The 22,177-nt window shown below is 42.1% G+C and overlaps 1 protein-coding gene and 1 pseudogene across 3 annotated transcripts in view; one reads left to right on the forward strand and one right to left on the reverse strand.

The window, feature by feature from the left end:
- Window positions 1–686, forward strand: part of LOC310997906 (echinoderm microtubule-associated protein-like 6) — a gene marked incomplete at both ends in the record, with an annotated part of 93,896 nt that extends 93,210 nt beyond the window's left edge. For both annotated transcript variants that reach the window (XM_083987741.1, XM_083987742.1), the window contains one exon: window positions 662–686. In XM_083987741.1, coding sequence (XP_083843867.1) covers window positions 662–686 — 25 coding nt within the window. The remainder of the gene's footprint in view (window positions 1–661) is intronic.
- Window positions 687–4,623: 3,937 nt separating this feature from the next.
- LOC310998586 (NLR family CARD domain-containing protein 3-like) lies at window positions 4,624–21,524 on the reverse strand (annotated as a pseudogene). The gene is made up of 11 exons: window positions 21,479–21,524; window positions 21,184–21,301; window positions 20,220–20,413; window positions 19,946–20,025; window positions 19,610–19,806; window positions 18,360–19,558; window positions 17,964–18,314; window positions 15,163–15,336; window positions 14,700–14,873; window positions 7,653–7,826; window positions 4,624–4,740 (listed from the first exon to the last, which is right to left on the reverse strand). The product of its transcript is annotated as an NLR family CARD domain-containing protein 3-like (transcript).
- Window positions 21,525–22,177: the final 653 nt, after the last annotated feature.

Here is a 22,177-nt window from a genome sequence, read left to right on the forward strand (position 1 = left end):
CATTCACGCGCATCCCTTGGCTGCACACACAGCCCTTCATGCCGTTCTCTCTCCTCATTGGATAACACTTGTATCCCACAAGGAAAATTTTCTCCTCGGGTTACAGCAGAGCAGAGTGACGGAGAGACTCGTGTTTAGGCTGAAATACTTCATGTAAGTGATTGCTGACGGAAAATAGGACTATTTAGGACTTATATTAACAAAAACATTCCACTGATATCTGCTTTAATAAAACTAAAGTATAATATAGTAATAAAACTTGACAGTGTGCGGGAGACCCTTTTTTCCTTTGTTCACTCCTAGCCTATGCTCCTACGCACCTGTTTTTCAAGATTTTTTAGGTGTGCATCAGCCTCCACACCCCAAAAGCAGATAAGTGCCATTTTGAAAAAAATGAGCTGAGGCCTTGTAATTATTCTTTGCATAGTGTTGTTTTCAATAAAACTTAATTTTTTTGAGATATGTCTGTTTTTTTACATCTTAAAGTCACTCAACTTTGGTTTGACTGATATAACCTTATGTAAATAAAAAATACAAAAATGAAAATTCTAGAATTTTTTAAAAACGGAGTTATCTGCTTTTGCAAATGAACTCTTACTTCGCTCCACAGCACCCAAGTCTGTCAAACTCTGTGTTATTATTGTGTGTCCGTCTGTCGCAGTGTGTTCGTGTGGAAATGTCTGTGAGCGCACAGATTCCCGACGGCTCCCGACGCCTTAACAGCACCACAAGTGGATCCAGAGGGGAATCGAACCCACGACCTGAACCGCCAAAACGTTTTGTTGTCGGTGAACGCCACAGCGCCACGAGATCCATCAGACGGTTTCCACAGAAACCAGAGAGGCGACGGGACGGTCTATGACCTGCCGCCGACTGAAGATGTCATCATCCGGAGTTGCGCAGAGAGAGAGAAAGTCATAAACAGAGAGTGGACGTTCAACACTAATGTGCAAACAACAACAACAACACAGGATCCATTAATAAAAAGCTAATTAATCATTTACAACCTTATTAATAAGAGTAAATCGTCGTCATCATGGAAACGCCTGAGTGACCACTGAAACTAAACGCAGGAGGAGGATTTTTTACTGGAAGTTGCTCTTGTTAACGGCTCGTGAAGAATTAGTGAATGATTCATTAACATTATTTCTAATCAGATTTCTTTTTCTGATTAGGAAAACTTCTCAAAAACAGACGAGTGTCAGGTTTCTGTCCGGTCCAGAGGTCAGAGGTCAGAGGTCAGATACACGAAGCTGCAGTGGACCAACGAGGGTCACGTGACCGTCTAAAAACAACACAGACTGATTGAATATTAACAACTCTGTTCTTCCTGTTTCCTGTTTACACTATGAACATTTCATCGTTTATATATTTTCCTTACTTGTCTTTGTTGTTAGAAAAAAACCAAAAATTGAGTTCAAGATCAAGGAAAAGTGGGAAAATATTCACATTGAAGTTGCTGAGATCTAAGTTTTTATATATTTTGCGTCAGAAAAACATTATTTATGAATTTCTTTTTACAGTTTTTTCTCACTAATCTCCTTTTAAACCGATCGTTTAACCACCCAGCTGTAGAGGACTTGTTGGTGTCTGGGTGTGTGGCATCATAAAGTAACTATACAGCTCAGCTCTAAACATCACAGGAGACTCTTAATAACAAAAGAAAACAATGATATTGAACTTTGATGATTGAAAGAGATCCAACGTGTCCTTTTTTATTTAACTAAAATGTTTGTGTCTGTTCTTGTCTGACCTCTGGATTCAGTTCGTTACCGACACGTGTCCGATGATGCTGCATTTAAGACACTCAAGTGAGACTGACCGGAGTATTTACAGGATAAACTCCATTAACGAGGTGGTTCTGTACTGGGATCACTGGGATGTGATACTGAGACTGTGGGAAATGGTTTTTACAAACTTGACGTTTAATTTAAGGCCAATTGTCATTTCAGTTTCTCATCACACTTAAGTGCCTTTCTGGATCTTTCTACCTGTGTTTGATTTCTTTATTTTGGGGCGGGGGGTTCATACGCTGTAGTTTTTTTTTTTGTTTGTTTTTAATCCATAGTTGAACTTTTTTTTTCTACTGTGTCTGGTGCTACTCTGAGAATGTTCAAAACTCTAATTCATCCAAAACAGATGAGAAAACAAGAAGCATTTTTGCTTTTGCTGCTGCTTTTTTTTTTTTGGTTTATTTGTTTGTTTTAAATACATGAAACATCCAAAGCATCGTGATCGTGAAACTACACCAAGGGGAGTACAAAAAAGTAAAAAATGAAATAAAATAAAGACGTATATTTGAAGGAATATTTACACAGATATATAGATGTTATTTATGCCTAACCTGTGGACATGAGTGTGGATGAGTTTCCTGTGTCTGAGCTGTTGAATATTATCTTCTGTGACAAAAGTGTCAAACAGTGCGTTTGTGTAAAGATGAAGAAACAGAGATTACACACCTGTTCTGTTGACTTGTTTATCCCTGATACTTGATTTTACCAAGGTCCCTGAAGTAATCACCGAGGCCACCTTACTGTACGTCTGTAAAGAAACAACCACATCTGTCTCCCAGCTGGATTTCACAACATTAATTGCAAGTTTATTAAAAAAAATTCCACCTCTGAAACATGAACCAGAGTGAGACATTTGCACTTCTGAGTTCTGGTAGTATTGATAATATATTTTTTCTTCATCTTTGTCATAAACACCTCCAAAAAAGAAGAAGCCGAGACCTAATTCTTTGGTATTTTTGCTTAAAACCCCCTTGAAACAAATCATTTGTGAAATTTGTTGCTGATTAATTTCCTATTTATTTTCTTCTGGTTGGTTTCTGGGTGTGTGTCTGGGTAATAATCACTCATAGCAACCCTGCACATAAAAAAAAACACTTTTTATTTGGTCAGGAAAACAATTTTTATCTAAAAAACATGAATCTGTGATGTTGTGATCGTCATAAATCGCTTCATCCTCGTGATCAATGAACTAAAATTAAGACTTAGTGAAGAAATATTAATAAGTGAGTTAGAGAAGAAAAAAAAGAAAAGAAAATCAGTGTCTTTGTGCTGTGGCTTCAGGTTCAGTAGTAACAGTCTGATGTACCGGGTGTTTGTGCAGAGTGCATGTGTGGTGTGTTCACTTACTAGAAAACACAAACAGAAGAGGCTGGGGATGACACACAAAAATACAAAAATATATAGATATTGTTGAATATCTCAAAAGAAAAAGACAATAAAAACCCAAACACGCTGCACTCTGATCAGTTTTAGTCTGAAGGTGTTTGTGTGTTTACAGGTCGTCAGAGTGAGGCGCTCTCTTCTTCTTTTTGTATCATACTGTACATGGGGACAAAAGATGCTCTGATGCATGAATTTATTTTTCAACCAAAATTTGTCTGAGCAGATTTTATGGTGTGAATGACGTTCACAGGTTGATTTTTATACTGAGTTCACTCTGTGTGTGTGTGTGTGTATGAGTGTGTTATAGCCTGATTAAACAGATTAAATGAGAATTAATTTAAAAATGTGTCTGGTGTCTTTTTTTTTTATTCAAGATCTTCATTAATTTTAAAGAGATTTAATAATAAGTCAAATTTGTCCAAATGGAGATGAAACAGGAACGTTTTTAATAGGCTACATACAAATATAAATACAGTATACACACATAGCCTATATGTAGCCCTTGCTAAAACAATTCATTTATTTTGATAACAATATAGGCTATAAATAGATTCTATTAAAAAAAAGTTCATTATGTGTTCAAGTGTTTAAAATATCATAAACATGGTTGAAATAGAAAACACTTAAAAAATGTAAAATAAGTAGGTTAATGTGTTAAAATATAAGTTACGTCGTTTCATTTCATATAAAGAGTGAAGTTCATGCTGATAAATGTAGGCTAGTGCTGGAGAGATATGTGTCATTGTGTGTTATTAGTGATGATGGGAATAACGGCGTTACTAATGGCACTGACTCAAGACGTCCCATCAGAAAATAATACACCCGCACCATTTAACTGGGATTGGGTTAAATGTTTTTGAAAACAGAACAAAAACAGTTTATAGGTTGAAAAAGAGGCTAAAATACTAAACGTTTTTATTTGACATCGTTCACATTATTATTAATAATTCTAAGTCATAACGGTTTATCTGTCATCTATGAGAGATCGATTGCTGTTTAACTGACGGGAACTCGTTCATTAGAGTTGACTTGTTGCTGAGGCATCACCATGGCAACACTTTGTGATTATATTTCTCCCCATTCTACATCTATGTTGTTGTGGGTTGTCAACATGTTTGATTTGCTAAGAAGTTCAGAGTGGTCAGTGAACGTTTTTGTGACACTTGGTCACTAGTTAAAGCAAAGTTTTGTGTGCGCAAGTCGCCAGAAATCGGAGCCAGCGTTGAGTGCAGCCGCCATCTTGTGTCAAATACAAGTTAATTGATGCAAGTATTTCTATTTGTATTTGTGTATGTGTAATTATGGTGTTTAATGCACAACAACAGACATCAGACACACACACACACACACACACACACACACACACACACACACACACACACACACACACACACACACACACACACACACACACACACAGGACTCTTCACAAGATCTTTAAGATCCTTCACTCCTGCAGGTCGTTGTAGCTCAGGTGCAGGAGTCTCAGGTGGGAGGGGTCGTGGACTTCAGAGCAGAGCTCAGAGAAGAATGTAGGATCTCTGACAACTTGCAGCACTCCAATCTGAATGAAGAATAAAAGCAGTGAGTTGAGGACAAAGCTCCTTGTTGACAGCGTTCAGTGTCTCATCATCTGTTCAGAGCTGAAGAAGCTTCAGAAAGAACAAGTTTAGAAAGTCAAAGTCCAACAGCTGAAGCAACAGGAAGCAGGTTAAAGGTTGGGTCTGGAGTTTTGTGCCCAAAAATAAACATTAGACTTGTACAAATGAAATCCATCTTAATCATCACATATGGGCTTCAAGTCCTGTGTGGTGGTGTCTGTGTCTGCAGCCCCCCCTCACCCTGCAGGTTTTGTTGTGCACGTGGACGTTTCTGGGTGGAGAGCGAGAGAGTCTGTGTTTTCTCTCCAGCCAATGACGGAGCTCAGGTAGCAGAGTAGGAGGCTCAGGCCTGCTAGCCGCGCTAGCTGTCTCTGATGCTAACGAGTGCTAGCTCGTCTCTCTCAGCAGCAGCAGTCAGGACCGCAAAGTAAAATAAATAGTCTGAGTGAAGCTCTGGAGCCACGGACCGATTCCCCACCGTCACCGACAACTAAAGCCTCGACTGGTAACAAGTATGAGGACCTAGTGACCAGTGTTGGGCAAGTTACATCCAAAATATAATACATTACATATTAGTAGTTACTGTCATTTGAAAGTAATTAGTTACATTACAATATTACTGTCTCAGAATTGTAATGCGTTACACTACTTTTGTATTACTTTTGAGTTACTTTCACCAAAATAACAGCAGAAATATGACTGTAAAGCAGTGGTTCCCAACCTTTTCTGGCTCGTGACCCCTTTTTGACATCACAAATTTCTGGCGACCCCGTCGATCAAGATGCACCAGCTCAGATATTTCTATATGCTGCAACTCGATTTAAATTTGTGAAAGTATAGAATACAGTTGTTTAGGATTGCGTGTGGTGTTTTAATCATAATTTTAAAAAGAATAATAATTAGTTAAAACATATTTTTATCAATTACTAGACATTTCAGGCGACCCCATTTGAATTCCAGGCGACCCCAAATGGGGTCCCGACCCCAAGTTTGAAAAACACTGCTGTAAAATTTAGTTAATTGCAGCTGATAATACATTCAGTAGAGGGTGATGTAGCATAATGTGTAGGCCTCTGCAGCTACTAAAACTACGTTTTGCGGATAATCTACTAAGAGTAACTGCCTAATAACAGCACATGCAAACCGCAGGATTGAAATGACAGTTTTACGCATTGTAATTATGTCCTTCATGGAGAGAGAGAAGGAGAGCAGAGAGCTCCATGACCGCAAACGCAGAATGAAATTTGATCCAATGAATTAATACAAAGGAGCAAATAAACATATTGTTGATCTACGGTAAAGAAGAAACGTGGGAGAATATCTGAGAGAAAGTAAATGCATTGATACCAGCTGTCCATCATCGGACCGGAGGTGCGCGCCACGGCACAGCGCTATGGCGCAGAGCTCGGGCCACACTCTGATGTAAAAGCCCGGGCGAGAGGGGATCAAAGACGAGGTGGAAATAGAGGTGAGGTCTCGGTCCCGGACCCGGAGCTGAGCAGCCAGGTACTGGAGAGGGAGGTTAGGATCGCACTGTGGGCGCTGCACGGCTGCTTAACGGCGCTTCAAACACACTGCTACAGCAGCTGCAGTGACCCAGACGCCAGGAAAAGCAGAGATGAAAGAACTTTTACCACAGCATTAACTAACTCATTCATGTTAGCTGCTCCAAGTCGACCTGTCTGGTAGATATGAATTATGCTTTCCTTTTGTTTTATGTGTTCTTTTTGTAAACGTGAGAAACTTTCTATTAGCCTATGTACTCTGCTACTGCTGCGCTGATTATCACCTCCTTTTGAGGAGGTACCACCTCCTGATCAGACGCGGACACAGTCCCCGCGGCCGCGACTGTTATGTTTTCACACGTTTTTATGAAAATGCGTTGTAACGCGCGTTACTTGGATTGTAACGGGTAAAATATTACCGAAATTTTATTTGTAATGCGTTATATTACTGCGTTACAGCAAATAGTAATGCATTACTGTAATTGCGTTACTTTTGTAACGCGTTACTCCCAACACTGCTAGTGACCTAGCTCGATGCTAACTTCGGCTAGCAGTAGCGGTTAGCATCCGCCGCTAACACCATCTTCCCATCGCACCACAGCGGCATAACAACATAACACGGAGGCTCCCGGTGTTGGTGACGGACGGCTATCGGCCCACGGCTCCAGCGCTTCTTTCAGACTGTATTTCCTTTCCTTTGTTGTCATGACAACCACTGCTGTCTGGGGCAGGAGGCTACACAGCTTAGCCCGAGAGGAGGGGCTGAGTTTCAATGTTTTGTTTACAAAGTGCAACGAACAAAACTCCAGACCCTACCTTTAAACAGTCAGAGAGCGAAAACAGCTCATTAATACAGTGTTTCCCATTAGTTAACGAGGCGATGGCGGCCCCGACACGACAGGTGGATTCATGAAGTTTTGGCTTTTTACTCAAGAAAAGTTTGATTCCACTAAACTCATGAGTGTAGTTCACATCACCTCAGGTAAACTTCAGGTTATCTGTTTTAATACTCTGCTGTGTGTGTGTGTGTGTGTGTGTGTGTGTGTGTGTGTGTGTGTGTGTGTGTGTGTGTGTGTGTCAGCAGTGTGAGCACGCAAGCACATATGTGTGCTTATGTTCACATATGTTTATTCTACATCAACTCTGTGATTTTATCTCAAGGATTAAAAAAAAAAAAATTATCACAGAAAATTGTGCAATTAATTAGTTGTTTTTTTAATTGATCAACAGTCCTACTGGAAACATGAGACAACAAATGTTGTTCAATCATTAAATGAAAATGAATGATTCAAGTTGTGAGTGAAGATCAATCAAGTTCAGTTGTGGATCAAAGATCTCAGATCTACAACAGTAACAGTCAGTGAACTGACCTCAGAGTCTCCAGTCTACAGTCTGGACTCTCCAGAAAACCACTCAGATGCTTCACTACTGAATACTGCAGCTTATTTCCACTCAGGTCCAGTTCTCTCAGGTGGGAGGGGTTGGACTTCAGAGCTGAGACCAGAGAAGACCAGCTGGTCTCTGACAACCTGCAGCGCTCCAATCTGAATAAAGAATAAAAGCAGTGAGTTGAGGACAAAGCTCCTTGTTGACAACGTTCAGTGTCTCATCATCTATTCAGGGTTTTTTACTCAAGAAAAGTTTGATTCCACTAAACTCACAGTAACTATGAGTGTAGTTCACATCACCTCAGGTAAACTTCAGGTTATCTGTTATAATACTCTGCTGTGTATGTGTATGTGTGTGTGTGTGTGTGTGTGTGTGTGTGTGTGTGTGTGTGTGTGTGTGTGTCAGCAGTGTGAGCGCGCGCGCGCGCACACCTTTCAAGCTGACAGTGAATTTGATGTTGTCAGTGGAAATCTGTAGTTCACAGTTTAATAAGATTTAACCTGAATTAAAGCAGAAGTAAGCGATCCGGTGGTTTTGGCTAACTTCCTGTCAGCCGATGGAGTTAGCAGTCCCCGCCCTCGTCCCTACGCCACCACATTCACGCGCATCCCTTGGCTGCACACACAGAGAGGACTGCCCCTTTATGCTGTTCTCTCTCCTCATTGGATAAAGGTTGTAGGATACAAGGAAAGTTTTCTCCTCGGCTTACAGCAGAGCAGAGTGACTGACAGACCCGTGTTTCAGACCAAACACTCTATGTAAGTGATTGCTGTCGGAAGATATAACTATCTAAGACTTATATTAACAATAATATTCCGCTTACTTCTGCTTTAAACAACAGTGTCTAAACTTCATTTGTGTTGATTCTACATTAACTATGTTATTTTATATCAAGAAAATAAATATTTTCATAACAGAAAATTGTGCAATTAATTAGTTGTTTTTTTTAATTGATCAACAGTCACAAATGTAGCCCCGCAGTCTGAACAGCCATTCTAGTATCAGATTATCCATGTTTTCAGTTTTGGTGGCTCACCGCTGCCGCCTAGTGGTGTAACTGAGCGATAGGAAGTGGTGCACTGACGAGTGTTTCCAGTCAGAAAAAACAACAGACACGAGTGTGGAGAGTAAGCTTAGCAGCATCAGCCAAGAGCTGTTTTTTTTAGCACAAAACAATAGTTCACTTCTTGTCTTTAAAGTAGGAAGTAGCAAGGCTACGTTAGAAGAGTTTTTGACCGTGGAAAGAGAAGTCGTCCGACGTCGCGGAGGTTCCTGACCTGTCCGACGACGTGGCTATTGAATATCCCGGTGAGTTAGCTGTTAGCAAACACGGTGAATTAGCACATTCAACTAGCACGGTGAATTAGCATTCTGGTTGATAACTTGGAAAAGGTTCATAACTTCAGACTGTGAATTTATTGTGTTAAAAAACCAGTCGGGATAAGCTGATAAGCTCATGGTGATATTACGAACGGTGTGTTTATTTTGAAAATGTGTAAATACTGTGAAAAAATGCTAATTAGGCCTGTTGGTCAGCTAATTCAACTAATTTAGCAGACATGGGTAATATATATATTTTTTTTTTTGAACACTTTATTTATGGAAATTTTCAGGTTAAATTACACCAAATAAGAGACAAGATGACAATGACCAATACATAAACAGTAATAGAGAATATAATAAAAGACCAACAGTGACGCAGACATGTAAAATAAAAAGTAAAATACAATAAAATAATAAAATAATAAAAAATAATGATAAAAAAAAGAGAATAAGGGGACAAAGGTCACAGCAGTACCATCTGCTCCACTGTACAGCTGTCCATCTTACCAGGGAGGTGCATAAACAAGGTAAGTGGGTAAAGAGAGCATCAATGGTCGTTCATATGCTCTAGCACTGGGCTCCATATCCTGGAGAACTTCAGGGGATTACCAGAGAGTTCGTATCTTAGTCTTTCCACATGTAGGATACTTATGAGTTCCCTCTGCCAAGTCTCAAACTTGGGAGCTAACTCGGACTTCCACAGTTTCAGGATACATCTCTTAGCAATCATCATTCCATGAGTCAAAGCGGTACGCATGTTACAATCCAGGTTTTTCAAAGTATTGGAGTGTCCTAACAGAGCAGTTTCAGGGTCAGGTGTTACAATTATGTTAAAGGCAGATGAAAACCACTGGAAAATGAGAGACCAAAAGTTGTGTAATTTCGGGCAGGTCCAGAAAAGATGTGCAAGAGAACCTTCTACCGCATCACATCTAACATAATGTCCATAACACGTCTAACATTAAAGAAAGAGTATCGATTTGGGATGAAACCCGTCTGATCAGTGTGAATGATGGATTCTATACACTTGTTTAACCTGTTTGCAAGTATCTTAGTGAAAATCTTAAAATCTAGGTTGAGCATGGAAACTGGACAATATGATGAAGGCTCGATTTCATCCCTGTCCTGCTTCAACAACAGCGAAATGTTAGCATCATACAAGGCTGGAGGAAGTCTTTCAGATTCCATTGAGTGGGAAAACATCCTGTGTAAAATTGGAGTTATCTGATTTGCAAATTTCTTATAAAATTCAACGCCAAAACCGTCTGGTCCCGAGCTTTTTCCGTTTTGCATTGATCTGATAGAATCTAGTATTTCTTCCGGAGATAGTTCTGCATTAAGGGCCTCACGTGAGGTGTCGTCTAGTTTTGGTATGTTTAGGTCCTTTAACCAATTATCCACATCACCTGTAGCTTTAGATCTATAAAGCTCCTCATAATATTCTTTGAAGCGAGAGTTCATCAGCTTAGGGTCTGTTAAGATTACTCCAGAGCGAGATTTTATTTTGTGGATAGCCCTACTGGCCTGTTGCCCTCTAAGCTGGCGAGCTAAAAGTGTGTGAGGTTTGTCCCCAAGCTCGAAATATTGCCTCCTAAGTCGCAGGAGCTGGTCACAAACCTGACGTGATAAGATCGTATTATATTCATATTTAAGATTGAGAATGTTATTCAATGTTTGAGAGTTGCCTGTGCTTCTATATAATGATTCTAATTGTGTGATCTCGGAATCAATTTCGTCCAGCCGCATTTTGTTTGACTTCTTCAAAGCCGCCTCATATGCAATAATATGGCCTCTCATGACAGCTTTGAATGTTTCCCACAAGGTGGAATCAGAAACATCTGAGGTGTCATTATTCTCTAGGTATTCTGTGATTTTTACTGACATATGTTTACAAAATTTTTCATCTGCTAACAAAGATGGGCGGAGACGCCATGAGGAGCGCTGTCCAGTTTTTTTAAAATTGAGAGTAATGGAGGCCGGGGCGTGGTCAGAAATCAAAATGTTATGGTATTTGGTGTTTGTAACATTTGGTATGAGTTTCGCATCCAGTAAAAAAAAATCAATACGGGAATACGATTTGTGTTTATTAGAAAAAAAAGAATATTCTCTGTCTGTCGGGTGTTGGAGCCGCCATATGTCGACCAGATTAGTGGAAATTATAAGATTGTTCAGGACCGTGGAAGCATTACAGGGGTTACATATTTTGCTAGCTGACCTGTCAAGATGGAGGTCAAGTATTACGTTGTGGTCCCCAGCGACTATTAAATTTGTGTTTGATAGGTCAGGTAACTTCTCAAAGGTTTTTCTGAAAAATGCTGCGTCATCAATGTTTGGCCCGTAGATGTTCAGCAGCGTTACATGAATAGAATGAAGATGGCCTGTTACAATAATATATCGACCATTCGGGTCACATAGCGTTGAAATGTGTTTAAAAGGTATGTTTTTACGAATAATGATTGCAACGCCACGAGCTTTGCTTGAGAATGTGGATTGAAATATTTGGTCAGCCCAGCTGCAACGCAGACGCTTCTGTTCAGATGGTCTAATATGAGTCTCTTGACGGAATGCCACATCGGCAGCGAGAGAGTTAAGGTGTGCAAAGACCTTAGCACGCTTAATTGAATGACCTAGGCCATGAACATTCCAGCTGACCAAGTTCATACCCTCATCTTTACCTCTTGGTATCATAAGTAAGTGAGAATGATGTTATATGTACAGTAACATGAAAAATTGCCCCAAATAAAAAGAACATCAAAAACACTGAGAAAAACACATAAAGTTAACTCACATTTACCCACCCCAAGCTCCCACTTTCCCAAACAAAGTGAGAGAAAGTATCTTAACATGCCCTACAGGGGTCCTATACTAGTCAACACCTAACCGCTAGTCAGCTAACTTAAAAGCAGCGTCCCCTCCGATATCAGGCAATAAACATCAAAACATTTCCATGACAAAAAATAGAAAAAACCCAGGTGTTGATGTAAGATGGTATGAAGCAAAATTAATTAAGCACATAGAATAACCAAAACAGAACACATCTAGCACTTAGTGTTACTCAATATTAAAGATAAAGAGCCAGGCACTTAGTAAAACTGGTGAGAATAAGGCACACTGGGAAGAAACAAATATTTTTTAACAATAGTCCAGTGTTTTAACATTACCCTACAACTGCAGGTCTGTGCCACAGCAGGATACAGCAGGTTACAGCAGCCGGCACAAATCCGACAGACTATGCAGGGACATCACCCCTCCTCAGAAGCCCGGTAGTCGAGCAGGAAGCGATCGGCATCTTCTGGGGTATTGAAGATCATGTCAGGTGCCTTTGGTGACTCGGAGCCGTGCAGGATAGAGGAATCCGGTGCGCATCCCAGCATTGTTGAATTTTTTCCTCACCTCCTCGAATGGTTGGCGCCGCTTCATTATCTCCGCCGGGTAATCGGGATATATGTGGATCCGTGTCCCGTTGTAGGTCAGAGGGGTGTTCTCCCGTGCCAGCCGCAGTATTTTCTCCTTCACCCGAAAGCTGTGGATCCTGGCTATCATGACACGGGGACGTGCCCCGGCGTCGGATGGCTGTCCAAGTCTGTGCGCTCTGTCAACCTCTATCGGGGTGGGGAAGTGAGCAGCACCCAGCAAATTACGCAGAAAAACGGCAAAAAAGTCCAGGGCGCATGACGTCTGTCCGACCACCCATTTCTCCGACTCCGACCATACATTTCTTTATTTTTGCGTCATCAGTCCGACCTCCCACTTCTCCGACTTAAGTAGCCCTAACCCTTAACCTTACCCTAAACCTAACCTCAACACTGTAGAATGGGTAGTCGGAGAAATGAGCCGTCGGACTTGTGGGCAGTCGGACTGACGTATGCTCCCCAAAAGTCCACTGGGTTTTTACCCTCAGCTCTTTCTGGCAGGCCCACCACTTTTATATTCTGGCGTCTGGAGCGCGCTTCGAGGTCGATGACCTTTTCTTGGAGCGATTTGTGACTGGCCTCTAGCTGCAGCCATTGTTGTTTTAGCCCGGTCAGCCGGATGTCATGGTCACTGCTAGCCGCCTCCACAGTAGAAATCCGAGCATCGTGTTCAGTCAAGGTGGCCTGGGTAGCTTGCAAGGACGCCCCCAAGTTATTGAATCGGTCCTCCATCCTTTTACTCATGTCATTTATAGCCGCGAGGATGACAGATGCCTCGGTGTTTGCCGTAGCCGCTAGCGGAGCTAGCTCTGGAGCGTCGTCATTATCCCCGATGCTAGCGTTAGCATTAGCCTCACGGGCTGGGCTTGCAGAGGGTGTTTCCATGGCGTTAGGCTGCTGTTTTTGTTTCTTCTTGTTAGGCATAAGTGCACTGACGAAAAACAAGCGTGATGCTTGATCTTTTAGCGGGTATAAGCAGTACAGAAATGTTATATTGCTTGAATCTTGATGTATCGGACGGGAGCTCTGAGAAAGTACGTCTACACCATAGCGTGCGCTCTAGCGCCCCCCGACATGGTTAATATTATGTGGTTAATGTGTGAATATATTCTTTGTGAACTATTTTATTAAGCATATGATGCAAAAGTTAAAGCATATGTGAGTGTAATGTTATGATGTGAAGTATGAGGGATTGGGTGGTACTGTGTGTAACTCTGAGAGATAAAAAAAAAAAAAAAGAGAGAGAAAGAGACAACACACAGTGGACTTTTGATAAGGACAATTATTAATTTCCCCTGCACCTTTTGTGCAGGCTGGTTTTTGTTGAGCTTTCTACAGACTGGATCGAGTGCTCAAGCTGCCTTCATCCTGCTGCCTTCTGGTTTCCCCCTCATCACCCCCCCATCACTGCTCACTGGATCTCCAGTCATCATCCCCATCGTCTTCAGTCCCCTCTCCTCTACTCACCTCACAGCCTTCATCGTCTGTAACCAGGATGGACAGTCTTTATCATAAAGGGTGGTAGGAAACTTGAGTGCACTCAAAAATAACTGAAACATTCACAAACTTGGGTTGAGTAACCAAAGACTGACTCATACTCACCCTGTTCACACAAGTGTACTTTTTTTGTTATTGAGATCTCAATTTTTTATTTTTATTTTGTTTTTTATTTTAGTTGGGTCCCAACAATTTATTTGTAAATTTATTTGTACATTGATACAAGGTTGAATACAAGTTATCGCTAAATTTCATGGTGGTAATTAAGTTGCCATATTTGTTTTGATATTGATCATTTAACTTCAAATTGGGCATGTGTGTTTAAATTTGGTCATGCCCAATTGTGTACCAGGTTAAAGGTCCTGGTTACAAATATAAAAAGGTGTATTGAAGGGAAATAATCCATTTAAAGCTATTAAGCTATTGTTTAACTCAAAGGTGAATACCGGGTAAAAAGTGAAACAAACCGTTAAATATTGAAAGATTGAAACAGAAACCAATACAGTGGATTTAAACAGTATAACGGTTGGTGTGAGTTATTGTGGGAAGAAATAAAAGTGTTAATTTGCTACTTTACTGCTCTATTTCTACTTTCCGTCTCCTCTTAGAACCTAGACATTAGATATACCTGCAGGGTTGGTGGAACACACGCCAGGTGGGTTACACAAACACTACTTCAAATGTTGTTCATTCATTAAATCAAAGTGAATGATTCAGGTTCTGAGTGAAGATCAATCAGGTTCAGTTGTGGATCAAAGATCTCAGATCTACAACAGTAACAGTCAGTGAACTGACCTCAGAGTCTCCAGTCTACAGTCTGGACTCTCCAGAAAACCACTCAGATCCTTCATTCCTGAATACTGCAGGTTGTTGTCACTCAGGTCCAGTTCTCTCAGGTGGGAGGGGTTGGACTTCAGAGCTGAGACCAGAGAAGAACAGCTGATCTTTGACAACCTGCAGTCCTCCAATCTGTATAAAGAGGAAAAGCAGTGAGTTGAGGACAAAGCTCCTTGTTGACAGCGTTCAGTGTCTCATAATCTGTTCAGAACTGAAGAAGCTTCAGAGAGAACAAGTTTACATAAAAGCAGCAGTGGTTGGGGCAATTTTGTACAAATTTAGGAAATTCTGAGTAACAAGAGACAAAATAGGAAAACAACAAGAACATCGACATTACAATGAATTTCAGGTCCTGATTAAAGATTCCACTGACGATGCTCAAGTTTTCAAAGACTACATCAGATAAAATAAGTAAACTGACCTCAGAGTCTCCAGTCTACAGTTTGGACTCTGCAGTCCAGCACACAGAACCTTCACTGCTGAATCCTGTAGGCCGTTGTTACTCAGGTCCAGTTCTGTCAGGTGGGAGGGGTTGGACTTCAGAGCTGAGGCCACGACTTCACAGTGAATCTCTGAGAGTTTACAACCAACAAGCCTGTGAAGAGAGGAAATATGAAAATCTGTCATCTTTCAATTGTAGTAAAATACAGTCGATGCATCTGATGTTAGAATGTGATGATGTGATGAACATCTGAGGCTCAGTGCATCTTCTCTGACTGTGTTTGACATGAAATGCTCAGGACCAGCACAAGTTTAAGTGAATCTTTGTTTTAGATGAAGGAGGAAAAAGCTTCATCGTGTGATTTGATTCAGAGTCAGGATGAAGACATGTTGTTCAGAAAAAACATTTTAACAGAATGTATCATCATCATCTCTGGTTACAGACATATCCTTCACTTCTCCTCGCATGTTTTTCACACCTGTGACCTGAGTCTGTGTGGGCGGAGTCTGAAGACATCACCTGAGACATGTATCAGGCCCTGTTTACGTGACAACATATGCTGATGAACGATATATTTTATTGGATGTGCCTTTTGTTTAGACGGCGTTGACGACAGCGTTTTTGGGGCTTCAAAACGCAAAAAAGTGAAACCACCCTCCAGAGTGGAAATCTTAAAAACGCTCCATCGTTGCGTTCCTGTCAAAAGGGTAAAAACTAGTCTGGGGCTGGTTAGTGACTGTTTTGGTAAGCAGAGCAAAAAAAGGCTTGCGCACATCCAGAAGTGCAGCCAGGTGCTGAGTCCAGGGAAACGAATATCAAAAAACAAGAAAGGACTCGCCACACTGTAGTAGCTCCCAAATATACAAAAATTCGAAGAGCCCACTACTCGAAACGTTGTCCTTTTTGTGGTCCTCTAATAAATTTTTGTATATTTGGGAACTACTACAGTGTGGCGAGTCCTTTCTTGTTTTTGATGTTTTGGTAAGCAACCAGAACCAGGGCGAGAGAGACAGGCCTTTAAAATAAAAGCGCCAAGCTAATTAAATGCGGTGAAACTTCTTAATTTAAAGAATATAATTTACAAGAAAATCTCAGAGCCATTAAGTTAACCTTATTCTTTTATTGTATTTAGTTGTATTACAAGTTATTGTCTATTTCATAAGTTTTATGTTGGTGAACACTTTTATTCTGTGAATTCCGGATTCACTCTCTAGACCGAAACCAGAATCCAGACAAAATTCAGAATGAACGGAAACCAGGCTCTTCTCTCTGTATGAAGAGCCTGGTGACGCGAGGCTAGGTAAAAACGCAAAAGTCTGCTCCAATTAGTGATCACTAGAATCAGTTCATTATAATGAGTCATTCAAAACATTTGTTCACCGAATCACTCAGTGCTTATGGAGCCCTGACTGCAAAGTGCATTATTCTCCAACTTCCTGAACTGATACACAGCCAAACAATCGGTCACTAGGTCATGATTCAGCCCTGAGGTTCACATTTACTCTGTAACACGTTCACTGCACTTAACTCATTGAGTGCTGCGCTCCTTTCCAAAGTTTTAGTCAAGTGTACCGGCAATTTAGACCATTTTTGACGATTTTTGTAGAGCCACAGTGTATTCTATATTATTGCCACCAACACATACTTTGGCTCATTTGAAAGGTGAAACTTTATGCTTCAAATGGCCACAAACCGTTTGTTTCTACGTGCCTCTGTTCCTGAGAAAAGTCAAGCTAAACATGGTTGGGTTTCACCAAAATCCCTCCTTTTTTTCTAGAAAAGGAGATAGAGCGTCTTTTATGAAAGGTGCTCTGTTTGTGCCTGTCGCTCTTCTGACACTCGCATTTCTGGATCAAAGGGCTCGTGTAAGATAAATATATACAACAAATGTTGTTCTATTCACAAAACCACCATCGGGGGCGGGGGGGGGGGGGGGGTGGGGCGCCACTAAACAGCAATAACACAGACGCACCGTGCCGTGTCACAGCCTCTCGCCGCGGAACGTGAGGGTCTGTCGGCCAAAAGCAGGTCGGGAACACCGGACCCACCGGTGGTCGCAGTCCTTCTGTGGTACCGGTCGGTGATGCCGGTCTGCTTTGACCGAGGGATCATCACATTTTACCGCGGGAGGACCTTGGGGAGGACACGGTGTTGCTCCAGATGAAGACCGGGCGGGACTGTCGGCTTAGAGCTTCCTGTTTTGGCTCCGAGCTGCTGGAGCCTCGCGGGTGAGAGCAGAGCAGCTGCTGCATCCACATGCAGAACTCCGTTTGCAAAAGCCGAGTTATGATGAAAACTTCCAGATCATGAGCTGTCATGAGTTTTTGATCATCATCTATTTCAGTTTTACTCGTCGTAGAGTCCCCAAATTTACACATAAGGTGTGTTAAAGTGTCTAGTTTCATAATTAAAAAAAAAAAGCAAAAAACGAGAAATCTCGTTTTTGGCACTCAACGCATGGGAACAAAAAACGAGAAATTACGTGGTTGAGGGACCCTTGACCCTTGTTACTGCACGCACAGTCGAAAGGATGGTGTCTATCTGCTGGTCATGGACTCGGGAGTGAGGCAAGACACTTAATACTATGCTTCATGTGTGACAAACACACGTACTTTTTAAAATGAATTTAATAGCAACAAACACCTTCAGAAAAAACACAACTGACCTGTAATTTTTCAAAGTTAAACTAATAAGAATAAATGAAAACTTTGTTCATCTGAATTTGACAGATCTACTCACTCACTTGACTCAATAGTGATATTGATCATGTCTGGACTCACCGAGCCTTCCTGCAGTTCCTCACAGCTGGTATCAGCCTCAGTCGTCCCTGATCTGATGTCTTGTACTTCTTTAGGTCCAACTCGTCCAGAACCTCCTCTGACATCAGCAGCATGTAGGCCAGAGCTGAGCACTGGAACTCAGAGAGGTACTTCTTTGATCTGTTCTCTGACTTCATGAACTGTTGGATCACCTGATGACCTGACTGGTCGTTCATCTCCGTCAGACAGTGGAAGATGTTGATGCTTCTGTCAGGAGGGATTTTGTCATTGACCATCTCCTTCAGGTAGAACATGGCTATCAGGATGGTGTCTTGATGAATGTCTGTCTGACCCAGCAGACCTCCTAACAGCCTCCGATTGGACTCGAGAGAGAGGCCATGAAGGAAGCGAACAAACAGGTCCAGGTGACCGTTTCTACTGCTGAAGGATTTCTGCATGGCTCTCTCCAGGAAGTCATTCAAGGTTAAATCTCTGTCATGATTTCTAAAACGTTTTTCTGCTGAAGACCAGTCACTGTTAGAATTTTTCTCTTCCTGGTTTTCCAAGAACTTCTTGAGGACCTTTGTGTTCCTGTTGGTGAAACAGTGGAACATGTAGACTGCAGCCAGAAACTCCTGAACACTCAGATGAACAAAGCAGTAGACTGTTTTCTGGAAGATCACACTCTCTCTCTTGAAGATCTCAGTACAGAGTCCTGAGTTCACCAAGGCCTCTGTGACGTCCAGACCACACTGCTCCAGGTCTTCTTGGTAGAACATGATGTTTCCTTTCTCCAGCTGTTCAAACGCCAGCCTCCCCAGCTTCAGAAGAACTTCCCTGTCGGCCTCTGTCAGCTCCTGTTGACTCGTCTCATCTCCTTTACCGTACTTGTTCTTCTTCCTCTTTGTCTGGACCAGCAGGAAGTGTGAGAACAGGTCAGTCGTGGTCTTGGGCAGCTCTCCTCTCTGGTCTGTGGTCAACATGTGCTCCAGAACTGTAGCACTGATCCAGCAGAAGACTGGGACTTGACACATGATGTGGAGGGTCCTGGACCTCTTTATGTGTGAGATGATTCTTCTGGACAGTTTTTTATTACTGGACCTCCTCCTGAAGTACTCCTCCATCTGGGCGTCAGTGAAGCCTCGGACCTCTGTTACCCTGTCAACACATGTAGGAGGGATCTGATTGGCTGCTGCAGGTCTGGAGGTGATCCAGACCAGAGCCGAGGGAAGCAGATTCCCCTGGATGAGGTTTGTCAGCAGCACGTTGACTGATGACGTCTGTGTGACATCAGACACAACCTCACTGTTGTTGAAGTCCAGCGACAGTCGGCTTTCATCCAGGCCGTCAAAGATGAAGAGAAGTTTACAGACAGCCAGCTGCTCTGCTGTGACCTTCTGTAATGTTGGATGGAAAACATGGAGCAGCCTGAGAAGACTCAACTGCTGATCTCTGATCAGGTTCAGCTCCCTGAACGAAAGCAGAACCAGCAGACTGACATCTTGGTTCTCCAAGCCCTCGGCCCAGTCCAGAGTGAACTTCTGCACCAAGAAGGTTTTTCCAGCACCAGCGACGCCGTTGGTCAGAACCACTCTGATGGGTCTCTGTTGGACAGGTGAGACCGTAGAGACGTCCTCTTTCTGTTGGACAGGTGAGACTGTAGAGACATCCTCTGTCTGTTGGACAGGCAAGTCTTTAAAGATGTCGTTGCACTTGATTGGAGTGTCATGGAGGGTCTTCTTCTTGGACGTTGTCTCCAGCTGTCTCACCTCATGTTGGGTATTAACCTCTTCACTCTGTCCCTCTGTGATGTAGAGCTCAGTGTAGATCCTGTTGAGGAGGCTTCCACTTCCTGTTCCACTTCCTATTCCTTTGCCTTTGCCTTTGCCTTTGCCTTTGTCTTTGCTTTTGCTTTTGCCTTTGCCTTTGCCTTTGCCTTTGCCTTTGCCTTTGCCTTTGCCTTTGCCTTTATTGCCTTTATTGTCCCATAGGGAAATTCCCACAGTTCTTTCAGTCACTCGTTCACATCTGCTCCTCAGACTGATCTTATGTTGATCTAAAACCTCCTGCAGACCACGATCTGCTGAGAGAGAAGAGACAGAGTCAGACTGAAGACAGAGAGTCTGGCAATCTGATCAGATCATTTTCATCAGCTACAGAAAAACTACAGACAAAGAAAATGTTTGAACATTGTGTCGTTGATCATCGACATTAACATCATCAGGTGTTCAGTCTCACTTTGTACACAGCTGCTCTGATTGGCTGTCTGCAGTCCACCTCTGGTTCTGGGTCTTTTTCCACACTGGGGACAGGAGGGGGGTCCTGAAGAACCAGACTGGTCCCAGTCTGAGGTGAAGCACTGTCTGCAGAACCAGTGTCCACAGCTGGAGGAGACTGGATCCTTCAGGACGTCCTGACAGAGACCACAGCAGGACAGCTGCTGGTCCACAGAGACACCACTCCTCTTCCTCCTGTCAAGACATTTCTGGATCAACAACATATCACAGTCACTGATCTATATCTGTGCTCTGATTGGCTGCCCACCTTAAGAAGGCGTAACCTGAGTAACCAGAGAGGCAGAGAGAGAGAAAGTAGAGGAAGACAAGTGGAGAGAGACGAGCTGAATGAAGAAAAATCTTGAGTCAACAAACTCCCTGTCATTTTGAGTCTCTTCAGTTTGAGCATCATCATTGTGAAAACTAATATTATTGTACTGTTACAGTCATGTCGACTGCAGCAGCTCAACACACTAAACTCTAATACAGAGACAGTTTGGAGGTTCACAGGTTTGTAGCTGCTCTCTTACTGTGACTCTGAGGGTCCAGGTCCTGGACTGAGGTTTGGAGGAATAAAATCTTTAGACCGGTCACTCTTCAGAGACAGACAGATGGATCCTAGAGACTCTGCTCTGTGTCTGTGCTTCTGACATCTGCAAACACAAAAAACATATTTATCAAATCAAAATCAAAATTGAGCAATGTACATTTTCTGTTTATTTTGTGGCTGTGAACTGAATTTGCCTTGGCAACAAATTTCCCCCCAGGGGGACAATAATGTAGATATCTGTCTATCTATCTAAGTCGTCACTGTTTCAAAGAACCATCTCTGGATTTATATTGTTGTTGTTGTTGTTGTTGTTGTAAAATCTCATTATTTTATTGTAACTGATGTTATTTCCTGTTCCAGTGACGACGACTGCAGAGACAGTTTGGAGGTTCCAAGGTTTGTAGCAGCGTCTTACTGTGACTCTGAGGGTCCAGGTCCTGAACTGAACTCTGGAGGAAGAAGTTTGGACCAGTCACTCTTCATAGACAGACAGATGGATCCTGGAGACTGTGCTCTCAGTTTGTGGTCCTGATCTCTGCAAACACAAACATGTTTTCATTCATGATTCATGACAACACTGTAGAGTTTGAGTTGTGATGTGAGGATTGTGGAGCTACTGTAGCACAAATGATCATAATGGACAATAAAGTTATTTTAAGTGAGTTAGGTTAAAGTTCAGCCGGTGTGTTTGTTTATATCCGCTCTCTTACTCTGACTCTGAGGGTCCAGGTTCAGGACTGAGGTTTTGAGGTTCATCTTTGGACGTGTCACTCTTCAAAGGACAGATGGATCCTGGAGACTTTGCTCCATCCTCCTCTTCCTCCACATTAACACTCATATCAGGGCTTCAGTCAGTCTGACTGTAAGAAAATACACACGCACTTAACAACATAATTCAACTTGTCTGCGCAGCTGCAAACTGCATAGCCCTCCCCCACCCACTCCCTTCTCAAAAAACTCATGTATTTTCAAACTTAAATGTTGGCAGGTATGAGACAGACACACACAGTATAATAAACTCCCCCTGGTCGTTTTATGTCTATTACTGTAAACTGTTTTCTTGTTTATATACAAAATCTAGTGCATGTCTGCCCTTCCATCCCTCCTCTGTTGCTCACCCTGAGGTTTCTCCAATTTCTTCCGTTAAAAGGGTTTTCTTGGGAATTTTTCCTCAGCCGATGTGAGGGTCTGAGGTCAGAGGATGTTGTTATGATGCTGTGTAAAGCCCTTTGAGACAATAATAATAAGGATAAAGCTGTGTTAACACTCACCTGCCCCAGACTTCAGTTTCCTTCTTTCTGCTCCGAATCCTTTAAAATCGTGTCTGAACCTGTTGAATACCTTTAGTTTTAGTGGCTCCTCCTTCCTCTCTGCATTTACGGGAAATCACATGACTCTCTGTGTGTGTT

The sequence above is a fragment of the Trachurus trachurus genome (genome assembly GCF_905171665.1).
Source record: "Trachurus trachurus genome assembly, chromosome: 15".
NCBI classification, from domain to species: domain Eukaryota; kingdom Metazoa; phylum Chordata; class Actinopteri; order Carangiformes; family Carangidae; genus Trachurus; species Trachurus trachurus.